Here is a 23263-nt window from a genome sequence, read left to right on the forward strand (position 1 = left end):
CCTGTATAAGTAGTAGTCAGACGTCTACAGTCCATTAAGGGACTCGCCTAACCTACTCATAGTTGTGCGAAACCTCTTTCCAAAAAACAATGATAATATCGCTTGCCGGGTCGTCCGCCAGCAAGGCTGAGCAAGCCCGAGCGTTGGAAAGAGTGATCAGAGTGTACAAGACCGTGACGGATAGGCGCCCTGCCGCAGGTTGCACCGTGACTGACCACGCCCGGGCGCTTCCGAAAGTCTGTCCCTGCCGTCATGGACTTGGACTGGGAGGTCCTCCTGCTCGCGCTCAATGTTACTCCTGCTTTACTCGCCACGTCCTAGTCCGATTTGTGCTGCTGGAAGAATCCATGCAAGCGACTGGCCTCTAGGCGGAGCGCGAAGCTGGCTACCGTAAACAGCGACGTCATCTGCCTATACGCTCCTCCCATAGTTCTTCTAGTGAGCCAGTCGCGGCATGTGTTCATTCTTTTCTTTCTTTGACCGCTGATAATGGCGAAGTATGCACCCTTACGTCGACTTCGCGCTACTCGCTCTCGTTCTCGTGCTTATCGCGTTCCACCGTGTGTCCATCGGACTGTTGATGCCGCCTGTCAAACACAAGGAGAAGACAACACTCGTCGCCGCACACAACGCGTTCAAGGAGGACGAAAGCAAGCTCCCAAAGGCTCTCGTTCCGTATAGACACAAGCTAGAGCTGCGGAGGTTGTTGAGCTTGTAGGAGCTCGAGCTGCACCGTGATGCCCCACTGAAGTTCAAAGAAGTGCGGAGGATCTGGGGTGTAGACGAGGAGGGCTACTTGAAAGAGGTGCGCCGTACAGTCTACTATAACCCCAGTTGATGTTGACGCGCTTCCCTCAGTGCCTAGGCAGATGGGAATCCTATAGTTCCGCAGGTCTCTCCGGCTCGATGTTCTTCCGCTCCTCAAGCAAACGATACCTGCTGAAGTCTCTTGGACGAGCCTTCGAGAACCGCTTCCTGCACGAACACTTCCTTCCACGATACTTCGAGTTTGCAAAGGCACATCCAGACTCGCTAATACACAAGATCTACGACGTGCTCTATTCCATGGAACGCCGCTTCGGGGAATACTTACGTCTCAGCCCAAATCACTATATCGTCATCGAGAACATCGCGTACGGCAAACGAGACGATTGGGAGATCTTCGATCTGAAGCCAACGAACTATCATACCTCGAGGTGAGCGCGCCCTCTCTCGTTACCATTGTTCGCTGCTGACGTGTTCCTCCAGCCATTTCGCGACCTCCTTCCCGATGGCATCCACATATCCGGCGCAACAGACGTCCTCCCCCAGACAAGGTGATCTTCACATCCGCCTCCGAGCGAGCCTCCCTCCTCGCTCGCGCGCGTGCCGACGTCGCGTTCCTCGCGTCCATCAAAGCGATCGACTACTCCGTGCTGCTCGTGCGCGCGCCGGACGGCACGGCGCGCTGGGGGATCATCGACACGTTCTGGAGCCTGAAGGAGCCGCGCGCGAGGGTGACGAAGAAGGCGAGCGACGCGGCGGGCCTGCCGCAGCAGACGGTCACGGCGGATGCGGAGGGGTACGCGAGGGAGGTGGTGGGGATGCTGGAGAAGTGTGTGAGGGTGAGGGAGGGGGGTGAGGAGCAGACGAGGATGAGGGAGGATGCGGTTGTGGTGGATCTGTGATAGGTGTTCGTTGTGTTGGTGGAAGGTGAGGTCATCTTCCTTACATTACCCAGTTTCGGCTTGCAAGATGTGTGCGTTCGTGACGCTGCGATGGAACACATTCGCTGCTCCGGTAACGAAGTGGATGACCGAGAATCCATCTTGTATGTCCTCAGAGCATAGACACGGCTTGTATAACATGGGGGAGTATGGGGTGCGCATTTGGGTGCATCTTTGTCACATCGGATGGTCGGACTGTAGTTAGTAACTTTAAGGATCGCGCGGCCGTTCCCTGCGAGTGGATGCTGTGGGCTCTGCAATTGCATGCCGCGGCATAGTAGGCGCCCCGATCACATTTGGATCGTATACTGGGCGCTTGTGGGCCCGACTCGGCGGTTGCTATAATTCACCGAATAGGCAACTGTGGTATTGAGTGGCTATAATAATACACACTCCTAAGCTTCGTAACATTATTGATTAACTCTTCATGTGTCGCTGGAGTTGTCTGCACTTTGGGCGGACTCATACGTATTGCATGTCCCGGACCGTCACGCTGAGCGGGGTTGATGGCTGCGCTCGTAACCCATCACCCGTTTCAGCGATCAAGCAGTGCAGCTCGGCACACGCGCGGCAACGTGGGCACTATAAGCCAGTGTCCCGCCCGTCGGCGTCCGTGGCCTCTCCTTCATCTTCGCTTGAGCCCCAATAGTCGGCACTGGCTGGTACGTCCGCGTGCAGAGTTGTTTGTAGGTGGAATGCGGGGAGCTGATGTGTTCGTTTGCAGTCTGACTCTTTGTAACGACCTCTGAACGCGTTTCGTCGCGGGCGATTTTCTACAATCCTCGCTTTCTACCGCCCTTTACGACCCCTTGCTCCTATCAGGCTTCTCTGATTCTTGATTTGGATGCGCATTACGACTTTCATCGCTCTTGCTTTCGCAGCAGCGCTGCCGGCGATGGCCTACAGGTGAGCATAGGACACTCGAAGATCGCTCCCGAGCTTGCTGATGATGTACCCGTGCAGGTATGATCATGATGGTGGATCCTCCCATGAGCTTGGTGACTACCACGGACATCACCACGAGGCCATACATCAATTCCACGGTGAAGACGAGGGACACGTTCACCACCTCGGTCACCACCATCACGGCCACCCCCACCATGGCCACCACGGCCACCTTTATGGCCATCACTACCATGGTCATCACGGCCACCTGTATGGCCACCACCGCGGTCACCGCCATGGACACCATCGCCACCACCTCCATCATTCTTACCATGGGCACCACCCCCACCACCATCACCACCACCACCGTCCCCCGGCGCACCTCGAGCACGAGGGCGTCCAGCACCAACAAGACGGGGAAACCTTCGAGCACTTCCGGTGAGTCCCAGCGCTGCGCGGGCGCATCGCGCGCGGCATGGCTCTACTGACGACGAGGGACCGGAACAGCCCCCACTACTTTCGTCGTGCGGGCGCGCGCAACAGGGGCCCGTGCAGCGACAAGCTCGCACTCGCCAAGCTCTCGGCGGAGAACGGGCTTGACCCGAACACCCGGATCATTTGTACGAACTGAGCGCGTCGGTGCTGGTGTGTGGTTGGGATGGGATCGGCTGCGGAGAGAGCGGAGGCGGGCGAGAGTGAGCGCGTTTGGAGTTGGAGGAGCTTCGCGGATGGGCCTGAGCTATGATTGTACGGCGCCGTTCGTTTGCACGCGAAATGCTAATGGGTCCTTGGAGAAGCTCGCGAGTTGTCAGCAATTGCGAGACGTCAGCGTCGTGACGAGGCGGAGTGCGCGTGTCGACGTTCCATTGTCACCCCGGAAACCGGGAGAGAGGGAGATCCAGAGTGACTTCGAGCGGCGCATGCGCGAAATGTGCTGCGGTCGGTGAACAGGCCTGCGAACCCGTACCCAGGTCAGGTACGCCTCGTAGCCATTCATGGGTCTTAGGGAGCTATACGTAGATAAGAGGACACATACTACTAACCTAAGATAGTGGCGCAAAGATCTAGGCACGGTTCACTGAATGCACTACTGCCAAGGTACAGCCACATAATCAGGCGCGTACGGACGTCGATGTCTTCGAACTTGAAATCGGCATACACGCGCTATGGAGAGGAGCTAGCTGCTCCGGAGGAAACCTTTTGTGATGCTAGCATAGCTGATAAGTTCTTCGGCTCGTATCCATCTAGACCACTGGTTAATCCGAACACACAGGCTGATCTGAAGTTCTCAGATAACCTGCAGAGCGAGGCCTGCATGGTGAGCACGTACTTATCTGGCCGTGAACGACTGCGGTCGTTACAGCCGATTCTAGTCATCCACTTATATCGCCAGACCCGACCGCAAAAGTGCCAATGTGCACAGGCGGGAGCCGAGTCGGCGTTGCTGTCTCTGGGGCGTTCCCATCAGGATTTTATCATATCCAGGCATGTTGAGGGCGAGCTAGACCGACTCGGGGGTTTGTGGGTCAGGCTCAGCCGGCAGAGGGCGCGGATCGCTCGACGAGAAGGGCAGACAAGGACCTGACTTGACTTCCGCCTGGGCACGATTCTTCGGGAAGGCATCAGCCAGCGCGGGAGCAATCTTCGAGTGTCCTGTGCTCACCTGTAGGCCATCGCCGGCAGCGCAGCTGCGAGAGCTTGGCGAGAGCGAGAGCGATGGGGGTCTAGCAATATGGAATTGACTGGACAGATCGTTCAAAAAGGGCCCAAAACGCAGACCGCTGCCAACTTCCTTCGTCCGCTGTCAACGGATCTATCTGCCAGTGCTAGAACTTGAACTGTGTGGCCTGCGCATGCCACCTACATGTACTACATACGTAAGTAGATGTGCGTGGTCCCTAGCCAGTAGGCGCCTCCGTAATATGGGGAGCTGGTCATGCGAGATTGTAAGCCCGATTTATATGCAGAGACGCTCGGACATGCCAGAGCGTCAGGCTCCCAAAAGCCTTATCGTCCGCTTCCGTGAGTACAATCCATATGTAAGAGTGGTCGAGCGGCAGTTCGTGTGAGTCCCGCTTCTGCCCCCCTTCGCTCACGACCACTTCGCCATGGCTGAAGACAAGGAACAGTATGCAGTGTCTGACGGCGTGAAGGCCGTCGACTCCGACTCGGAGGCCAATGTTTCCGAGGTGAAGGTTGGGCCCGGCCTGCAGCGGCGGATGAAGAACAGGCATATTGCAATGATCAGGTGCGCGTCGGGCAGTTCTTCGAAGACCGTCTCGAGGACTCATGAATACGTGTTGCTTCTCTGCGTAGTATCGGAGGTATGTTCACGTAATATTCTGTGACAAATGTGGACCTTCATATGCGGCTCGTCTGAAGGCGTGATTGGTACGGGCTTATTCTTGGGTACGGCGACGAGTCTATCCGAGGGTGGGCCCGTCGGTCTCCTGCTCGGGTACATGACTATTGGCTCGCTATGCTACTGTACCATGGTGAGCTCGCATTTGACAAGTCGGCGTCTGCTCATGCACCTGGCGCGTACACCAGATTTCACTCGGTGAAATGGCGGCCTTCCTGCCCGTCCCCGGAGGCCATATCACATACGCCGAGCGGTTCGTGGACCCGGCGTGGTCTTTCGCTCTGGGATGGCTATACTGTATGTCTCGACGGTTTCATAGGGTATCTCAGTCCGACGCTCAATGTATCACTTCAGGGTACAACTGGACCATCGTGCTTCCTGCGGAGCTTAGCGCGGCAGCCGTGCTCATTGGTTACTGGTAGGTTTGTTGAGACCTATCAGATGTGTTCCGTGTACTCACTCAGTCTCTCAGGGACCGAACAGTGAGTCCTGCAGCATGGATCACAATGTGTCTCGTCGTAGTTATCTTCCTGAACATGTTTGGAGCCGGTACGTCCTCCGCTTGGCACTTCGTTTCATAGTCCCCTTCGTCGCGCGTCAGCATTCCCACCGTATCACTTATCGCTTCGTTTGTGACATGTACTCCTGAGCTAACCTATCTTTCCTCCACTTGTGGACCCGCACTTTTTGCAGGCTTCTATGGCGAAGCCGAGTTCATTTTCGCGTCCATCAAGGTTATCACCATCACAGGGCTCATTATTCTGGGAATTGTCCTGGACCTCGGTGGCGGCCCAAACCATGACCGTATTGGATTCAGGTATTGGAAGCACCCGGGGCCGTTCAACCAGCTCTACGGCATCCAGGGTTCCAAGGGACGCTTCCTGGCCTGGTGGGCGGTGATGACCCAGGCTGCCTTCAGTTTCATTGGAACCGAAATCGTCGCGATTGCGGGCGCGGAGGCGAAGAATCCTCGGAGAAACATTCCCAGGGCGATCAGGAACGTCTACATCCGGATTCTGCTCTTCTATATCGGTGGTGTCACCGTCATTGGGTTGCTGGTACCGTACACGGACAGTCGCCTGAACTTGACGGGTGGAAGTGGGACGGCTGCAGCGTCTCCGTTTGTCCTCGCTATTCAGACTGCCGGGATCAAAGGGTTGCCTTCGGTACGCAGTCTCGTCTCACACTCGTGGTCGAAAGAACGACTGCTGACGCGCTCTGAGTGTTTTAGCTCATCAATGCATGTCTGTTGACGTCCGCGTGGTCTGCTGGCAACAGTGACCTATACTGCAGCTCACGTGCAATGTGTAAGGAGCGTTTCGAGCATTCGTCCCGATTCAGAATCTCATAGCATGCTCGGCCATGCAGATAGCATGGCGATCAATGGCAACGCTCCGCATATCTTCAAGAAGACTGACAAGCGTGGCCTCCCTTGGGTTGCGCTCACATTCAACGCGGTCCTTGGCTGCCTAGCATACATGGATGTCCGTAGCGGCAGCGGCAAGGTCTTTGGATGGTACGCATGTCTTCTCTCAGTTGTAGATCCCGCGCTGATGTCGTTATAAGGCTGTCCAACATGTACGCAGGCGTCTGCGGCTGAGATGTTCGCGGGCTAATCACACTTTCAGGACTGCCATTGCTGGTTTGTCGAGTTGGTTCGCCATCGCCGTAACCTACCTCCGCTTCCGCAAGGGCCTCAAAGCGCAAGGGATTGATAGGAACACTCTGCCTTATCACAGCCGGCTCCAGCCGTTCGCAGCATGGTATGCAGCTATCCTGTGCTTCGTCGTCTGCTTCGTACGTAGTTCTTCGCTGCCGACATGCAACGTCTAATTATTCTCTGGTGTGCAGTTCAGCGGCTGGTCGGTGTTCTTGAAAGACCATTGGAACACCGCGACGTTCGTCACGAACTACCTGCCCATGATGATCTTCCCCGTTCTCTACATCCTCAGGCGCTTCTGGTCGAGAGTTGCCTTTGTCCGGCCAGAGGATATGGACTTCAAGACTGGAATGGATGAGGTGCTCGCGTCGTCATACGACGAGCCTCCACCCCGTAATTGGGTCGAGCGGATCTGGAACGTACTAGTGAGTTCACCCCTCTCAGATGTTCCCTCGGGAAAGTATTGATGTTGTCGTACACAGATGTAATTCGGATGGTTGTATTCAACTGCTGTCCACCGGACGGTGGTGTGATAATAGACTGGATATGTTTAACGAAGGGAGACAGCTATGCCCCATCTCTGAAGGTCTAATTCTTTGTCTGAGGAAAGCGCCAGGACCTGCCCGAACAAGGGGATAGTCTCATCATACGAGAGTTGTTCCACCTAGGTACCATATCAGACTGGTATTTCCTGTGTCCACTCATATCTGCGTTGCAAATCAGGGATGCCGAATGCGGCTCTGGCCATGAGGAGGGTCCTGACGAATCGCGGATGAATTTCGCTGTTAATCACAATGAATGACGGTGTACCCAGGGTGTACCCACAGATATAGGACGTATCAAGGACGTAGGCAGCGACTCTGGAGTCAACGAATCTTTGTCTACAGGGAAACGGAGAGATGGCCGCAGGGTGTATTGTCAATCTAGCCTCGGATGAAGACTTTCACAGAATTGTACTTGCCTGCTCACACCGTCCGAAGCCATGTCTGGCCTAGAGAAATATTGTCAATCATCACCGCAGAAGCGATGTTAAAATACACGGACTCGGGTTCTCGTGGCAGCGTTTGCGCCAGCGTTCTCAACAGACCGTCTGTCAAGTTGTGCATCTAATCAGCTTCGTCAGGGCATAGCATTGGAATCTACCTACCGTCAAATGGCGACGTTTCCGTGAACTCGCCCGATTCGAGATATCCACGTATGTGCTCGCCAAATTGCCTCGAAATTGGTGTCATTCGTCGGGAGAGGTTCGGCTCGAGTAAGGCGTCCAGATGAATCGCCTCATCGGAGTCATCGTCCCTTGCTTCGTCCATAGCTTCATCCCTATAGCCCTCGCCAGACTGGCTGCCGTTGATATCTTCCATATTCTCGATGAACAGATCATCTTGAAGCGCTTCGGCGCCATCAGCCTCTTCTTCACTGTTCAGCCCTTCTTCATCGACATCCTCGCCTTCTGAGTTGCCACTGTCTTCGCTCGTCTCGCAATCATGTCCATCGGCAGTCGTGATCGTCCACCATTGTGCTCTACCAATGAAACAAAAACGCTGCGGGCCGCTATCAAACAGCATTCTACCTTCGCCGATGGAGATGATCCGGAGGGAGGGGATTTTGTCGGCGAGTTTAGCGGCCAAGTCCCTCGCGCGAACATTCCAGTTCAAGCAGATCATAAAGCGAGGAGATTTCTCGTCAACCGTATATTCGTACATGTCATAATCGACCATGCTTAAGCGCAGCGCGACCAAAGGCAGCCGCGAAAACGTCTTTGACGCGTAGTACTGCGGGGAAATTTCAGTCGGTTCCAAGAATGGTTCGGTGGCCGATGCGACATACCTCCCAGAACGATTCCCGCTCCATTATCCCGTATGACAGTCGGATGTCGAGATAGCGCAGATGAGGGGCAGTGCAGGTGAGGTTATACCAGAAAACGAATCCCAACGTCGCTGAGACCTCCAGAGACAGCACGACCGGTGACGTACGGCGGGTGACGGACAGCATTTCCCAAGCCCTAATGTCAGGTTCGGGGACGAGCTCGAGCCAGCGGACCTTGCAGTCGATCTTCCAGCGCATGAAGTCCCTCGAGTCGCCATATGCGTAATCGAGGGATGACCAACATGCCTTTTCGGCAGACGCGAGCCAAGGTTCGTCCGTTATGGTAAGCCATGGCAAAGCGAGCCTCCGTCGGCCAATGTTAGAATCGATAGCGTTCACGTTGAATACAACGGGCCATTCGTCCATGATCGCCGTCGGGTCCGACCTATCAGTGATGAAGACGTTGTGAATGTTGGGGAATATACGGACAAGCGTAGCCATAGAGATTTGGCACTCCTGAACCCTTAGGTCCCTCACCGTAGGCCAAAGAACTGTGTCATGATGAGGATCTCTGGTCATACGCATCGTGACCAACATGAGGGACCGGACGTGTTGGAGCATTGGGGATGAGAGCAGCGTGGTAGCGTCGCAGAGGTCATCCTCTTTGTTGAGACCGGATATGCATAGGTGGTGTGGCCTGAAAGATGCTTGCTGTATAGCTTGTAACGTCTTCGCGTGCGCAAGCCTCAACGTGAGGTTGGACAAGCGCTCGAGAGCGCATAACGCAGTGGCCACTCGCGGATCTGCTGCTGCAAGCTGTTCAATAGGCTCCAAATCAAGGTGTCGCATGTTCATAGCCTTTTGAAGCACATCTGCCAAGAGTGCAGCGCAGCAGAAATCGCCCGCGTCGTCCTCCGCAAAGATGTTGAACGCGGTTCTGGCCACAAGAAGAGTCCGCACGCAGCGCGCCCGATGCCCCTCGCCAGCCAGGATATACAGGAACGTCGCCGTCATTTGTTGGGCAGTAAATATCACCAGCGTTGATACTGCTCGACGCACTGCGAAGGGATGGACTCGGCGCGATGTCATTGAAAGCCGTATAGCGTCGCCTTGGGACAGATAGGATATAACCATCGATAATGTATCATCATCAAGGTCAGATAAAGTCATGATCAAATAGCTGAGGGATATTGGCGGAATCAAGCAGCAGTAGGTCGGTCGGCTGGAGGAGCTAAGATATTATAAGTATGTGGACGAAACAAAGTGAGGAGGCAAGGAGGAAAGGATCAATTGATCGTCGGAGGACTCATTGTATGTCTTATCACATGATACTACGGCGATGTTGGGCGTCCAATCAGTCTCCACTGCGTAGTACGTACGGTGACTCTTACTTATGTCCCGCTCACTCTTTCTCGCAAACACTTGAGCTGTTCTGAGATGGACATCTGAACTTCCTGCATACCTCAAACTCGCTCAACATATAGGCTGTCGATCGACTTCGGTGCTGTGTTCTGGGCCACGGTCTCTAGACACAAGGCTCAAGTTTCTGGCTCTCGGGCGACTCGTTCAAGTTTCGCAATGGGCTTCATGATGTCTTGCTGTCGTCGGCGACGTTCGCATCAGGGCGACTCGGAACCGCTTCTCCCAAAATATACTGGCCAGCCACGCGACGCGCCCGGGCCCGCAACCCATGTCGAGCGACTCGCAGACGTACTTGCCGCTTTCAAGGCCGGAAAGCTCCCTTCTCAAGACCAGGTTACTCATGCTCTACAACGTATTCTAAAATCTCCTTTACTGGATGCAGATGCTAGGGTCGCCGATTACGGGTCGCTGAGCAACACCGGCCGGGAAGTTATCACGGACATGAGAGACATCGCTGAAGCGATAGTACAATTTGGCCTGGAGAAGAACGGTGCGCATAAATGCTGTTGATACATGTCATTGTCATGTACCTATTCCCTCTGTAGTCGACGACAAACTGCAGGACTTTTTCTATCAATGTCGTGTCATGGACTCGGTCCCCGTTCATGCAGACATCGCCGTCGACGTGAACCAGATTGCAGGAGGAGTGGCGCAAGTAGGTACTCGTTCATTTCTGACCTTTGCGAGGCTTGTCATAGACAATCCTTACAGCACAAGAAGTACCATCTGCAGACGAAGCTGGACGCGATATGGAAGAAATACTTGCTTCCCTTCCACATCTCTTTCGCGCTGTTGCATCCTCTGCAGCATTTCGCGCCGTGCTCTCGGATGTCTGGCTTACCGCGAGAGAGATGCTTGCGGACGCAGCGTCTGACGTCAGCCAGGTCGCCTCCCAGGTCCAGACTACAGCCAACGACGTAGAACGCTCTGTGCGACCGGCCGGCTCGCTTAATGATGCGAAGGGGAAGGCACGAGACGTTGGCCAGGATACTCAGGAAGAACATCGAGATGTACACGCAGAAGATCTCGATCGCTCGCAGGAATCCCTTGTCGCTCGCATGCAGGAGGTCGTCAATTCCCTATCGTTTTTGCTACTTCCAACTCACTTGTATCACAGATCATGGGTCGTGCTCATCGGGATCCGGCCCTTCATCGCGCACTACGAACGATCCTTTTCCTACTCCGCAAGTATACTGCGAAGGCTCGTAAGCTGTCCGACGCCTTGTCCGACGCTGACGCGCCAAAGATAACTCCGGTCATTTGGGCTGATCCTCCGCTCGCTAGTGCTTTCGATGATCTCAAAATCGTACTGGAACGTATAGCATCTGGACATTCGCTAGACTCTGCTCTACACAACCTCGCCCTTGTTTCGACTGACATCGCGAATCTCCCTGCCGAGGCCACGCATGACAGCGAAGGCCGACACGAGCTTGGCCTGTACTTCGGGCGTCTCTCAGCGTGGTTCGATCACGCCCTTGAGGATACTCAATACGTCTATTCTGCGGAAGGCCAGCAGGAAGCTAGTGAGCTCTACGCATCGGGAAGGCTGCTCGTTCAACAGGCCTCGGAGAGTCGCGCGGAATGGCTGGATCATATCCGAGGTCTTGCAAGTGAACTTGGCGCTTTCATATCCGCCATATACTCGGATCGTACGACCCAACGTCTCATACGTGCGCTGGACACACTTTCTACTGATCTCGCCATGTTCGTCTCCGATGCCGCGGTGACGGGGCCTGCTCAAGTTCGGGAAACAGAGCGGACATGGCGCAAGCAGCTTCAACGTGACATCTTGGTCTGGCTGGTCCCTCGCGTCCTACGTGTCGTCAAGGCCATTCCTATGCCCAGAGTAGAGTACACCAGTCGGTCGCTGGACGCTGCGATTGATGCTCTGCTCGTTAGCGCATCTGGAGCAAACACTTCCGCAGCTGCATCTCTTGTCCCGGACCGCATCCGTATCGCGAACTACAGCGAGATCCAGGTTCAGATGCACGCGGAAGACCAGCGGAGCACCTGGCTACTAGGCCATGCTAGCGAACGAACATCAGCGTACACACGTACAAGGGTCATGTTGACGGCATGCGCATCGCAGCGCGGGACATCGCCTACTACGTCCGCTACAAGGGCTATCTCATCGGGTATGAAGACCAGGGACTACTCAGCATCGAGGTCGGCGAGAGGCAGGCGCGAGGGCGAGGTCTCAGCGTCGACGTAGAACTCGAGTTCGAGGGCGAGCAAGACGGCGAACGTGCGGATTCTCACACTGCGCTGCTAGACTCGGTAGGCGATGCTACGGTGGAGGAGAGCTTGTTCCGAGTCACGGACGTGAAAGTGGACGTCCCGGGGCTCCAGTTATCGATCGACAGGAGCAAGCACTGGATCCTCAACAAGACGTTGCTACAACCTCTCGCTGGCCCGGTCGCACGCACAGCGGCGAGCTACGTGCTTGCTCAGCAGATCAGGACGGTGCTCGAGTCGTGCGGGCGACTCGGCGCGCTCGTCAAGCGCAGGGCGAAGGAACTCCATGACCAGCAGAGGTCAAGCGTCCAGGATACGTCGAGTCCTTCCTTCGAGGACTACTGGCAGGCGATACTTCAGGAAGTCAGCGAACCTGCATCGAAGGATGACGAATCAAATGACGAAGAAGAGAACAACGAGCACGTCGAGACGCACACAACGGCGACACTGAAGGGAGTGGTTCGCACCACAGTCACTCAGCACTCGCCTGAAGTGTCACGTCCACCGACGCCTGACGAGACCGTCCTTGCTGTGGGTGTGGTCCCGCAGATCTTACCAGGGAAAGGTGGACCGGCCGATGAGCTGGACGAAAACCATGAGTACGGGACGAGGGACGTCGCGAGGGAGGCACTCGGCGAGGTGCAGGAACGCGTCGACGATGCGGAAGAGAGCCTACAACAAGCAGCTGAGCGGATGGTCGAAGTCAGGGAGTCCATCGACGAAGCTGCGCTCAGGGAGCAAGTGATAGAGAGGCTGGAGAGGAAGAAGAGCGGGTGGAGGAGCCGGGTTTTCGATTGAGCCTTTCCGGTATTCACTAAAGTCTTTGGGTTATACATCTTCTGACAGTTGTCGAGACGCTCTGGAAACAGATGGGAATGCAATTTATATGCACACGCAACACGTCATGATTCAAGTACTCTATACCCTTCTCGTTCGCCGGGGCGACCGGCGACCCTCGGCGACGACACCCCGGCGACAATCCTTCATCAACGGATCAATGCTCTCTTTTATCAATGTCTCCCAGAGAGCTTGGACTCACCCATGAATTCATATCTCGTGCAGCCCCATTGCATTCTTGTTACGGCTCGGACACGACCTCCCTTGGAACCACGGTTCGCGCTAGTCGTTCAAGTAGCTCATCTGCGATCATCCATGGGTTTCGCACCTTGCAGACGGATTCAGAGTGCCACTTACTGTCGAAAGCCGACGTCTGCGTGAACTCCGTCGACTCCATGTATGCACGGATATGCTCGCCCAGGTGTCGCGAGATAGGGACCATTCTTCGAGAGGCGTTTGGGCCGAGCGTCATCGCCAACTTGGGGTTGGGCTTGTCCTCAACGTTAACCTGCGTCGAGCTGGTCTCGCTACCCTCTTCCGAGGATAGATCCTCGTAGTCATCAGAGCCTCCATCGCCAGATTCATCGGCTACCTCGTCAGAGTCGTCTTCCTCGTCGGAGTCGTCTTCCTCGTCGGAGTCGTCTTCCTCGTCGGAGGCTGCCTCTTCCTCGTCAGAGCCCGAGCTCCCAGAGCTCTCGTTTTCCCCTGGGGTTTCTACGCGTCCACCCTCCATTCGTGTTGAGGGCGGATCCCCGGTTGGAATAATCCGCCACCATAGTGCAGGTCCGCAAAAACGAGAATGGGACAATTCATCGTTGATAACTAGAACACCAGTTCCAACAGAGATGATGTTCAAAGATGTGATGTTGTCGGCGATACGTGCTGCTAGCGCATACGTCTCATACTGCCAACTTGGGAAGACAGTGACGCGTGATTCGTCCATGTCGTGTACAAAAAAGCCACCAACACGAACACTGCAAATTCGCAGAGCAACCAAGCGCAGTTCGGATAAAGCAGAAAGTGCGTTGAACTGAAAGCTCATATTAGCTCTGCAACAATCTAGAGGATGCTACGCAACACACTGTCCACTGATACGCCATCTCTAGCCTGGTACCCGACGACACAAGATCCAGATAGCGGATTTGGGGAGCAATATGCACAACGTGCTGCCAGAATTCCGGGGGTGATTGCGGAGAAATCTGCATAGAAAGGACGACTGGCGATGTGCGGCGTACGATTGACAGAGCCTTCCAGGCGTGCTCGAAACGATCCCCGTCGAGCAAAAGCCATCGTACTTTGCATGCTACTCGCCATCGCATGAAGTCCACGTATGATCCCGTGTAAGCACGGTCCAGTTGCTTCCAACATGCGGTTTCGGACGTCTCGAGGCCATGCTCGTACGTCTCTTGACTCCACGCAGTGGGAGGAAGTTCGTTTGCCGGCGGTCCGAAGGGGTCAAAATCATCAAGAGCTTCCCCTAGGTCATCTGCATGACGTCTTTGACACAGGAAAAACTTCTTGGTGTTAGGGAAGGCCCTTACAAGCGTAGCCATAGAGACGTAGCTGTATTGAACCCTTAACTCCCTGGTGTCCCGCCATTGCATCGCATCGTCGCCAAGATGATCCTCCAGACTGTGTTCCTGTTGTGTACGTTCCGCGATATGAACACCATATAGGTGGAGGAATCGAACCCGTCGCAAAGCGGGGGCGCGAAGAATTGAAGTTGCGTCGCAGGGCTGGCGGTCATCGCCAAAATGAAATAGGGCGAGTCGACGAGGTGTGCAAGCAAGTCGTCCCAAAACCTTGCACGTATCGGTAGATATGTGTTCCAGCTGCAGATCCGACAGCTGATCGAGGCCACATAACGCGGATGCTACTCGTGGTTCTGCCGCGAACAGAGCTCCAACTGCATCGAGCCACAGTGTCTGGAGGTGAGATGTCTGTTCAAGCACATCCGCGAGGAGATGGGCCGCGGAAAAATCCCCAGCCTCACCACTCCATATGCCGAAGGCAACCTTGGACACTTTGAGAGTGCGCACGAAGTACAGGCGGCTTGTCACATCGGCCAGCAGGTAGTTGCAGATCCTCTCCAGTTGTGCAATCGTCTTGATGTCAATCGCTGATAGCGCCTGGCGTTTGGCGAGGGGATGAATTCTGCGGGATGTCAGAGAGAGACGCAACGCGTCACACTGAGACAGAAACGATACGACAAGCGACAGTGAGTCGTCGTTCAAGTTGACAAAACTCATGTCCAGTGCGATCCTGAGGCACACGGTACGTGCTGACTGAGGCAAGAAGAGGATATACGGTGGCAGTCAAAGGGCAGAGACGATGGAGGGATAGCAAGTGGGAGACTTAAGGGGCTAGAGTGCAGCATCCTCGTGGTACTACGCACGAGGCGTGCCACATCACGTACGTAAGACAGAATTGCAGGTCTTGCGCCGCAAGGCCTAGCCGTAGCCCCAAGTTCTTACGGTAGCACTTGAGTTTGAAGCTTGACAAACTGAGGATTTGAAGCCTGCTCCGAGTCGAAGCGCAAGCGCACCTTCTTATACAATGACACAATTTTATGATTCTTGCATACTGCGCCGCCTATCATTCACCGACGGAGTCAAGCGCAACCTTCGGTAGATATTCTCGCATCCAAACCCTGCTCGAGTGACTCGGAGAGGGCCCAAGGACCCATAATTCAGATCTCAACTTTCAAGGCTTACGTAGCATTAGTCGTTCTCCTCATATGTCCACGCTGCGCCGAGTACCACCATGAAAACGAATTCTACACATGCATGATGGCCAATGACCGACACCTCGCAATCGTACACTGGCACTTGCTATATCACAAAGGCGGATCAGCCCTCCATACTATTGATATCTTACATGGTGCATGCACTCACCCATAAATAGGTATCTTGAGTCGCAGTCTCACTCACCATTTACAGTTGGACCACTCATTACGGCTCAGACCTGACCCCCCTCGGAACAACAGTCCGTGAAAGTCGCTCGAACAGCTCATCTGTGATCCATCGTAAGTTTCACACTTCATAGCACGCGAGGTACTACTGCTCACCGTCGAACGCCGATGTCTCTGTGAACTCGCTCGACACCAGATATGCATGGATGTGCTCGCCTAGGTCTCGCGAGATGGGCACCAGTCTTCGAGAGGCGTTCGTCCCGAGCATCTCCGCCGACGTCAGATTATACTCGGATTCGTCTTCATCCTGCGTTGAGCTGCTCTCGCTACCCAGCTCTGGGATTTGGTCCTTTCCATCGGATTCTTCATCCTCAGGGCCATCGATTTCCTCATTGGATGCTGAGTCTTCTTCATCGCAGCTCCTAGAGTCCTCGTTCTGTCGCATGTGTTCCTCGCGTTCGCCTTTCAAGGTAATTGAGGACAGTTCGTCACTCGCAACGACTCGCCACCACAGTGCAGGCCCACATAAACGGGTGCCCGGTATTCCTTCATCAGTGACTTGCACACCCTCTCCGACGGAGATGACGCTCAGAGACGTAATCTTGTCCGCGATATCCACTGCTAGGTTGTACGCCGCAGACCGCCAACGGAAGAATTGAAGGCCACTGCCGATGACCTGGTCTTCGCCAATGCCCTGCGCGATCACATTGTCCCATCGGCGGCGGCACAGGTGCAGGGCAACCAAGGGCAATCGGGATAACGCTGAGAGTGTCTCTCCCTACATCATAGCACGCCTCAGCTTCGAGTTAAATGGAAGCAATGCCGGCTGACACACCGTCCAGTTTCTTCTGACTTCGGCCATGCTCTCTGATGATGACAGTGTAAGGTCGAGATAGCGAACGTTTGGTGCGGATCGGATGAACTCCGGCCAGAAATCGGTGTCCAGCACCACGGGGAGGCGTCGTAGGGAAAGAATGACGGGCGACGTACGCTGTATGGTTGGCAACGTTCGCCGCGCGTTTGTACTGTTGCACACCCAATCCACCATGAGCCATCGTACTTTGCCTGCCATCTCCCACTGCGAGAAATCCAAACTGGTTCCGTAAGCATGGTCAAGCGACACCCAACTCGCGCTCCCGGGGGTGTTTCTTTGAACCCAGTCCTCGATGTCTTGAAATTGGATTGTCTTGACAGCGGGGAATGCGCGGATCAGTGTGGCCACAGAGACATTACTACGCTCAACCTTTAGCTCCGTGACCTCTGGCCACTGCTTTGTGGGAAGGCTAGAGTTACTGCTATCAGCAGAGTGGACCAGTTGGTTCGCGATACGGAGCTTGACGAGTTGGAGCGAGCGGACGCTTCGCAGAACAGGTGCGGAAAGTAACGGGGTTCCATCGTGACAAGCTAGCTCTGAACCGGTGTCGAATCCATGTAGGCTGAGCCGGCGAGGCATGCAGGACAGACGCCCCACGACCTCGAATGAGGCGGAGGTCAGATCTCGTAATTCGACATCCAACAGCCAGCTCATGCGGCATATCGCAGCCGCTACGCGCGGCTGAGCCTCGAACAGACGACCCGCTGCTTCGAGCCGCAGTGACTTGAGGTTAGGGGCGCGTTCGAGCACATCCGCGAGGAAATGAACGGTGGAGAAGTTTCCCGCCTCGATATCACCGAATCGAGCGTTGAAGGCATGCCGAGACACTGTGAGAGCGCGTACGAAGTGCAGACGGTTGGGTACGTCAGCTAGCAGGTACCTGCAGATCCTCTTCACCTGCTCGGCCCACTTGATGTCGATCGTCGACAGCGCCTGACGTTTGGCGAGGGGGTGAATCCTACGGGACGCCAGAGAGAGTTCAGACTTTCGCGTCGTTCGAGATATGAAATGACTGCGGAGAGAGAATAATCGTCGAGGTCGGAAAAACGCATGGGGGGCGCCGCGAGCGATGCCCGATGATCGATGAGGAGAGAAGCTCGGGGGAGGAGGAGGGTAGGTATTCCATTGGTCACGACATCTAGACGCCTCGGCGCTTTCAGCACTCACTACTAGGTACTAGGAGTCCTACTATCATAGTTCGGAAACACTCCGGTTTTGTGCACTACAGGATCCATGGCTAAAACCTGGGAGGAATCCTTCGAAAACCCGGTTGCCTGAGGCCAGCGCAACGATGCCAGTACTTGCGACGGACTCCGCAGATACCAGGTTGCAACCTTGCAAGGACATCTGACTCTTGAGTCGGGACGACGCGTCAACACCTGATGTGTCGTTCAATGTTCATCCTGTCATCCTAACGCTAAGTAATCAAGTAATCCGATCCGAGTCTGATGTTACATATGGCATACTGTTATTCTGAATGTTCACGAGTGATAATGTGGAATACAGCGTGCCTCACACCATCACTGTTGAGCGTGCAGAATCTTCAAATGAGTCTCACTGTTGATCCTAAAGTTGACAAGAATGGCGGCGATGCTGCCTAATCAGTCCGGCAGCGAGCAAAGCACCAAACGGTCATACAGCAGACGAGATTGGGACACTAGTAAGCACGCACCTATGAAGTTCGCCGCTAGCTTATAATTCCCTATAATGCTCCAGACAGTTTGCTGGCTCACATTGCACGTTGTCATCTCCTTCGCTTGCCTGCTATGGCCCAGGATGAAACACTGCAACCTACAACTTGAACATACACTGCATATACACGTCCTGTACTCTCGATTTCTCCACGGGGCTCCTTCACTCATCCCCAGGTCCGAGCACGACCCTCGGCGGGATGACCTCAATCCAATACCTACCCAAATGCCAGATCAGCCGCCACCGTCCACTCGACCGAAAGGACTCACCCATCAGGATCCAAGATGAACGCGATTTCCTTCATCCGGCCGTCCGTCAGCTTCTTCTTGAACGTGACGCCCAGCTTCTCGAAGCGCTCGCACGCGGCGGCGACGTCGGGGACGGTGATCGCGATGTGGCCGAAGCCCTTGCCCGGGTCGCTGTTTCCTGAGGCGTAACCGGAGAAGGAGGAGTCCGACTCGGTGCCGTGGTTGTGCGTCAGCTCGAGCACGCCTGAGGTTCGGTGTGTGAGCGGATTCGCGGGCGCGAGGCGCGGGAGACGGAGGATAGGGAAAGTCGCAGGGCTGAGATATTATAGCGCACCTTCACGGTTGAAACGTGAGTCTTTGAGCCCCTTGGCGGGGTGGGTGCCCCCGGAGTGGTCGTATGCGAGGAAGTAGAGTGTGAAGGATTCGAACTTGTAGTCTAGGGTCCGGAGTCTCCGTGAGCGCCAACAAGCGATCTCTGGCGGAAGAGCGTACGGGAGAGAAGCGTCATGCCCAACACCTAGGTCACGCTGAAAGGTCAGCATCCGCATATAGCCACGTCCATGCTCTGACTCTGACAACGCACCTCGGTGTAGAACTTTATCGACACCTCCGGGTCCTTCACCCGGACCATGGTGTGGTTAAACTGCGGCGACGGCCTTCAGCCAACTCTCCCCCGACATCGCCAAATTCCCGCACCTGGTATCCTGCGGTCTCTGCACTGGGCATGGTGGCTGGGCGATCAACGAGGAGGAAGGGTGAGTGCGAGAATGCTTCGCGAGGCCCATGGGTGGCTTATATTGGAGCGGCGGAGAGCGACGGCGGGACAGTATAACCACGATGATGCAATCCTTCCTGGATCGATTGGTGTTACCCGATCTGGCAGTACTATCGCTTGCACCGGAAGCCTGAGGTCGCCGCGCCGGAGCGCGTTGTTCCAACGTTGTGGGTTGAGCTCGTCCACGTCTGTTCCGAGATGAACGATATGTAGCTCGAGGTGCGTATACCGACGACGTAACGGTTATTATACGGCTGCTTGGGAATGGAGCCAGTGCGCGGAACCGGCGCATGCTGCGCCTAGTAGGTTGTCTATTCTCGCCCACAGCGACTTCTCAAAACCTGCGGATCGGGAATAGTGCAATGTGTTATCTTTGCTGTGACCCAGTTCGCCTTGTCTTGCTCTCATTGCATGTGGAACTAACCATACACACTCTGTTCTTCGATATCTTCGTGACCGCAAGTGTTCCCCTCAAAGCCTCCCTATCGTACAAGCCGTACCCGTGTCGACGTCGTTTATGTTCAGAAGCCGTTGGGATAGTAGCCATTGACGACCTCGATCCAGTAACTGCCATGCACCAAGGTAAGAAACTCTGACATCGAAAGCGTTCGCCGCACACGTACCCGTCTGGGTCCAGAATAAAGGCAATGTCCTTCATCTTCCCGTCGGAGGGGCGCTTCTGAAACTTGACGCCCAGTTTCTCGAACCGCTCGCAAGCTTTCTCGACATCCTCAACGACAATGGCGATGTGCCCAAAACCGCGGCCGGGATCGGAGTTGCCGTTGGCGTAGCCAGCAAAGTTGGAGTCGCTCTCGGTGCCGTGGTTGTGCGTCAGCTCGAGGACTCCCTCGCGCCCCTTGCGGGTGACGCTGTCGGTGATCTCGTTGCCGTAATTATAAACGAGGAAGTAGAGCGTGAAGGTCTCGTGGACTTTCCCTACGAACGCAAAGGCATTCAGTGTGGTGCAATACAAAGCTTATTACGAGCCGACGTACTCTCCGCCAAGTCCATGCCGAGGACCTAGATCGACGGTGATCGACATACATCGGGGACACTAGACTGCCTCAGGATGCGGCGTACCTCGGTATAGAACTTCAGAGACGCCTCCGGATCTCGCACACGCAGCATCGTGTGGTTAAACTGCGGCGCGAGGCATCAGAAGAACCGTCGAGGAGCGTCCGACGCCTGATCGAACGCCTACCTTGAAGCTGGCTGTCTCAGCAGTGCGCGGCATTTTGGCGGTCGCTGAGTGCGCAAAGTATCTCCACTGGTGCGCGAGAAGGGGCGAGGAGGTACGAGGCCGGTTGAGGGTCAGTCTGGCAGCCCTTATTGGGGTGAGGAAGGGCGCTCGGGGTGCGAGCATGGGGTCCGGAGACACAGGGAGCTCCGTCGCGGGATGCAAGACATGACGCGACGCGACGCGCGTGACGGGCCAAACACGCACACACACGACGCGCCTCCAGCGTGTTGAAGTGGACACGTGAGCAGCCTTATCAGTTTCCTCTTCCACCATCTTCATCTCTTCCCTCTTCACCCGTCTCCTCACACGAACCACTCGCGTCCGCCCGCCGTCCATGCCCCCGACCTCGCCGCCGCTCTCCGCGGCGAGCCCGTCTCCCCCGCGCCCGCGAGTCATCCCATCAAGTTCCGCCGCAAGAGCCTCAACGCGTCGGACGTGACCCGGACGAGGCGCGCCTCTCCGTCTACCCGGCGCACTCCCCGCCGAGCGCGTATCCGTCCTCGCCACCTCTCAGCGTCTACACACCCTACGCATACCACTCGTCCAACGACTACTCCTCCGCATCGTCGTCTCCCATCGCCTCGTCCCTCGCACTTGGCAGCATGCCCAGCTCCCCCGTAGAGCGCCCGCATATACGGTACGAGTCGAGCCCCATACGCGAGCCGAGCCACTATGCCATCAGACATCCCCTCCCTGGGGAAGAGCCACGACGGTACGGTTCCTCTCATGAAAACTTCCTCGGACTGGACAACTTCCAGTTTGGATCGGCAGTCGGGAAGGCGAAGTACCCTGGGCCACTTACGACGACCGACTATCGCTCGCGTGCATATTCATATGCCTATTCTTCGCCCAGCGAGATCTCGGAGGACCCACCAGTTGTGTCCGATTTCGAGATGGGAGCGTCAGTAGATGGTGAGTTTTCGTGACTTTTTTTTGCTATTTTCTATGGTGGACAGGATGGGCGGGTGCCACTGGTCGGCTGTGAATTGAACATCGAGAAGGGGCCGAAGATACCTTGTGGCAGGACTGGCGTTTGCCCTGGCGTCTGTCGACCAAGACCCGTCTTTCTCACGTTGACGGGAATTGGTCGACCGAACGTAGCTCTCGGGGTGGTCTGTTGGGATTTGCCATCGCTTTCGCGTCTCGCTGCAGGAGAGTACGGGCGGATGTTTTGAGGTGGATGAGTCGTGTTGCAGGAGAACATGCGTCCGTCGCGGCGTCTGCTCTTCTGCGCCTCGCCCCTTCCATTTCCTCACATGGCCGTGCTCAGTTCTCAAAGTGTCGCCTGATTGGCTTCGTTGCGCGGGTTCTTCCTGCTATCGAGCCGGTTATCGCGCATCTGAGCATCGTGCAGTCCTTGGTTCGCGCGTGGCTCACAGCTCATGTGGGTCGTGCAGTGAGGTGGGCATGGTGGGTACTATCTTTACTGTGCGTATCGGACCACACAGCAGGGAAGTGGCCACTTGATGGGCGGTCCGGTCCTTCGGTGTATGATTGGGTTCCGCATTGCCCCGACGCCTGCAGTGCAGGACACATCTCCCACCCAGTCAGACGATGAAATGGAGGCGGTCTGCTGTGTATATGCGCCTCTTTGCAAGCAAGAAGGCTACGGCGTGACCCTAAGCCCCAGTCTTCAGGACGTGGTCATCTCGACATCTCGACACTTTCTCTGCTCCCCATATCTCGCTGTGGCATCGTTGACTGCGGTGTCTGCACATCGCATCTGTCTCAGCTCCATGCATGATGAGCTCAACAGCTGACTGAACTCCGCCCCCCTAGCAGATCCCATCGACGATTCCGAAGAAGACGCGGACATGGACATGGACTGCATGTCCCTTCCACGGCGCATCTCATTCTCCACCTCTTGCGAGCGAGATAAGCCGTTCATCGCCCCGCGCCCCATGCTCGCGACGCGGACGGCGAGGAGCTGCCCGCCGATCAACGACCTATTGACACCGGCGACCTTACCCGTATCTCGCCCGTTCACGGCAGAGGCGGAGACGACGTCGTGTTTGTCGATCGCGTCGTTATTATCGTCGCCGTCCTGCGACTTACCTGAGTCGTCTCCTACGCCCTCTTCGTATGTTCATGCGGTGTCTGCTTCGCCGCCGTCGAATACGGCAGTGTCGTGTTATTCGCCTGAACCAGCGCCGCCGACGAGAGTCAAACCTACCTCATCGTTGTATGCGTTGCTAAACCCTGTGGATGAGCCCTATGTCTCTCCTCAACCTCCTGCCAACGTCACACATGCCGCACCAGCCGGAGATAGCGCAGATGGTCTGTTGTGCCTGTGGTGTCACTCGTGGAGGAAACCAAGCGCGAAGCTCTTGACGAAGTCATTCTCGACGCCGAAGCGCTCAGTGTGGAGCCCACCGAGGATGAGGTGTGCCTAATACATTGTCTCGTTGAGGACTTGGCTGATTGATATTTACCTGTCGTACCAGGTCCTTTCACGTTCTCCGAGACCTTCCTCACCTCTCGTACCCTTGACGCCAAGTCGACCCTCGACACCAGTTAGGCGCCCTACGTCTCCTCTGGAGCGTGCATCCTCTCCTCTCAGCCAGCTGTCCTCCCCACGATGTTCTCCGTCTGTCCTTCGTCGTCCGTCTT

The 23263-nt window shown here is 55.7% G+C and overlaps 10 protein-coding genes across 10 annotated transcripts; 5 read left to right on the forward strand and 5 right to left on the reverse strand.

Annotated features, from left to right (window-relative positions):
* Positions 1–789: 789 nt before the first annotated feature.
* Positions 790–1570, forward strand: B0H18DRAFT_986249 (uncharacterized protein; the record flags this gene model as incomplete). Its single annotated transcript, XM_048044777.1, has 2 exons — positions 790–1196; positions 1249–1570. Coding segments are annotated over exons 1-2 (431 nt in total), but the record flags the coding sequence as incomplete, so codon positions are not given.
* A 3337-nt stretch (positions 1571–4907) lies between these two features.
* On the forward strand, positions 4908–7460 carry B0H18DRAFT_986264 (amino acid permease/ SLC12A domain-containing protein). Its single transcript, XM_048044778.1, has 11 exons — positions 4908–5086; positions 5142–5250; positions 5308–5371; positions 5426–5502; positions 5647–6119; positions 6185–6260; positions 6322–6469; positions 6520–6531; positions 6582–6750; positions 6805–7038; positions 7096–7460. Exons 1-11 carry the CDS (start codon positions 4943–4945, stop codon positions 7099–7101), a joined length of 1512 nt encoding a protein of 503 aa, XP_047897403.1. The 5' UTR covers positions 4908–4942; the 3' UTR covers positions 7102–7460.
* A 118-nt stretch (positions 7461–7578) lies between these two features.
* On the reverse strand, positions 7579–9433 carry B0H18DRAFT_1115808 (uncharacterized protein; the record flags this gene model as incomplete). The annotated part of the gene is made up of 3 exons (XM_048033312.1): positions 7579–7703; positions 7761–8385; positions 8441–9433. The coding sequence occupies 3 exons, from the start codon at positions 9431–9433 to the stop codon at positions 7579–7581; spliced, it is 1743 nt and encodes a 580-aa protein (XP_047897404.1).
* Positions 9434–9997: 564 nt separating this feature from the next.
* Positions 9998–12874, forward strand: B0H18DRAFT_1115809 (uncharacterized protein; the record flags this gene model as incomplete). The annotated part of the gene is made up of 5 exons (XM_048033313.1): positions 9998–10331; positions 10387–10496; positions 10540–10908; positions 10959–11819; positions 11873–12874. 5 exons carry the CDS (start codon positions 9998–10000, stop codon positions 12872–12874), a joined length of 2676 nt encoding a protein of 891 aa, XP_047897405.1.
* A 965-nt stretch (positions 12875–13839) lies between these two features.
* On the reverse strand, positions 13840–15264 carry B0H18DRAFT_986283 (uncharacterized protein). Its single transcript, XM_048044779.1, has one exon. The coding sequence runs from the start codon at positions 15160–15162 to the stop codon at positions 13957–13959; it is 1206 nt and encodes a 401-aa protein (XP_047897406.1). The 5' UTR covers positions 15163–15264; the 3' UTR covers positions 13840–13956.
* A 285-nt stretch (positions 15265–15549) lies between these two features.
* B0H18DRAFT_986285 (uncharacterized protein) lies at positions 15550–17774 on the reverse strand. Its single transcript, XM_048044780.1, has 5 exons — positions 17712–17774; positions 16660–17682; positions 15981–16602; positions 15808–15926; positions 15550–15744 (listed from the first exon to the last, which is right to left on the reverse strand). The coding sequence occupies exons 1-4, from the start codon at positions 17748–17750 to the stop codon at positions 15865–15867; spliced, it is 1746 nt and encodes a 581-aa protein (XP_047897407.1). The 5' UTR covers positions 17751–17774; the 3' UTR covers positions 15550–15744; positions 15808–15864.
* Positions 17775–18375: 601 nt separating this feature from the next.
* On the forward strand, positions 18376–19284 carry B0H18DRAFT_986289 (uncharacterized protein). The gene is made up of 4 exons (XM_048044781.1): positions 18376–18607; positions 18660–18882; positions 18973–19155; positions 19222–19284. The coding sequence occupies exons 1-2, from the start codon at positions 18406–18408 to the stop codon at positions 18818–18820; spliced, it is 363 nt and encodes a 120-aa protein (XP_047897408.1). The 5' UTR covers positions 18376–18405; the 3' UTR covers positions 18821–18882; positions 18973–19155; positions 19222–19284.
* Positions 19190–19979, reverse strand: B0H18DRAFT_30581 (uncharacterized protein). The gene has a single exon (XM_048037475.1). The coding sequence runs from the start codon at positions 19703–19705 to the stop codon at positions 19277–19279; it is 429 nt and encodes a 142-aa protein (XP_047897409.1). The 5' UTR covers positions 19706–19979; the 3' UTR covers positions 19190–19276.
* B0H18DRAFT_1115812 (Glyoxalase/Bleomycin resistance protein/Dihydroxybiphenyl dioxygenase) lies at positions 19935–20647 on the reverse strand (the record flags this gene model as incomplete). The annotated part of the gene is made up of 5 exons (XM_048033314.1): positions 19935–19980; positions 20037–20349; positions 20409–20433; positions 20494–20553; positions 20615–20647. 5 exons carry the CDS (start codon positions 20645–20647, stop codon positions 19935–19937), a joined length of 477 nt encoding a protein of 158 aa, XP_047897410.1.
* Positions 20648–22036: 1389 nt separating this feature from the next.
* B0H18DRAFT_30671 (uncharacterized protein) lies at positions 22037–23258 on the forward strand. Its single transcript, XM_048037483.1, has 3 exons — positions 22037–22063; positions 22436–23036; positions 23098–23258. Exons 2-3 carry the CDS (start codon positions 22468–22470, stop codon positions 23141–23143), a joined length of 615 nt encoding a protein of 204 aa, XP_047897411.1. The 5' UTR covers positions 22037–22063; positions 22436–22467; the 3' UTR covers positions 23144–23258.
* The last annotated feature ends 5 nt before the right edge of the window (positions 23259–23263 follow it).

Source organism: Fomitopsis serialis (genome assembly GCF_022376445.1).
Source record: "Fomitopsis serialis strain Sig1Antser10 chromosome Unknown B0H18scaffold_10, whole genome shotgun sequence".
Lineage (NCBI taxonomy): Eukaryota > Fungi > Basidiomycota > Agaricomycetes > Polyporales > Fomitopsidaceae > Fomitopsis > Fomitopsis serialis.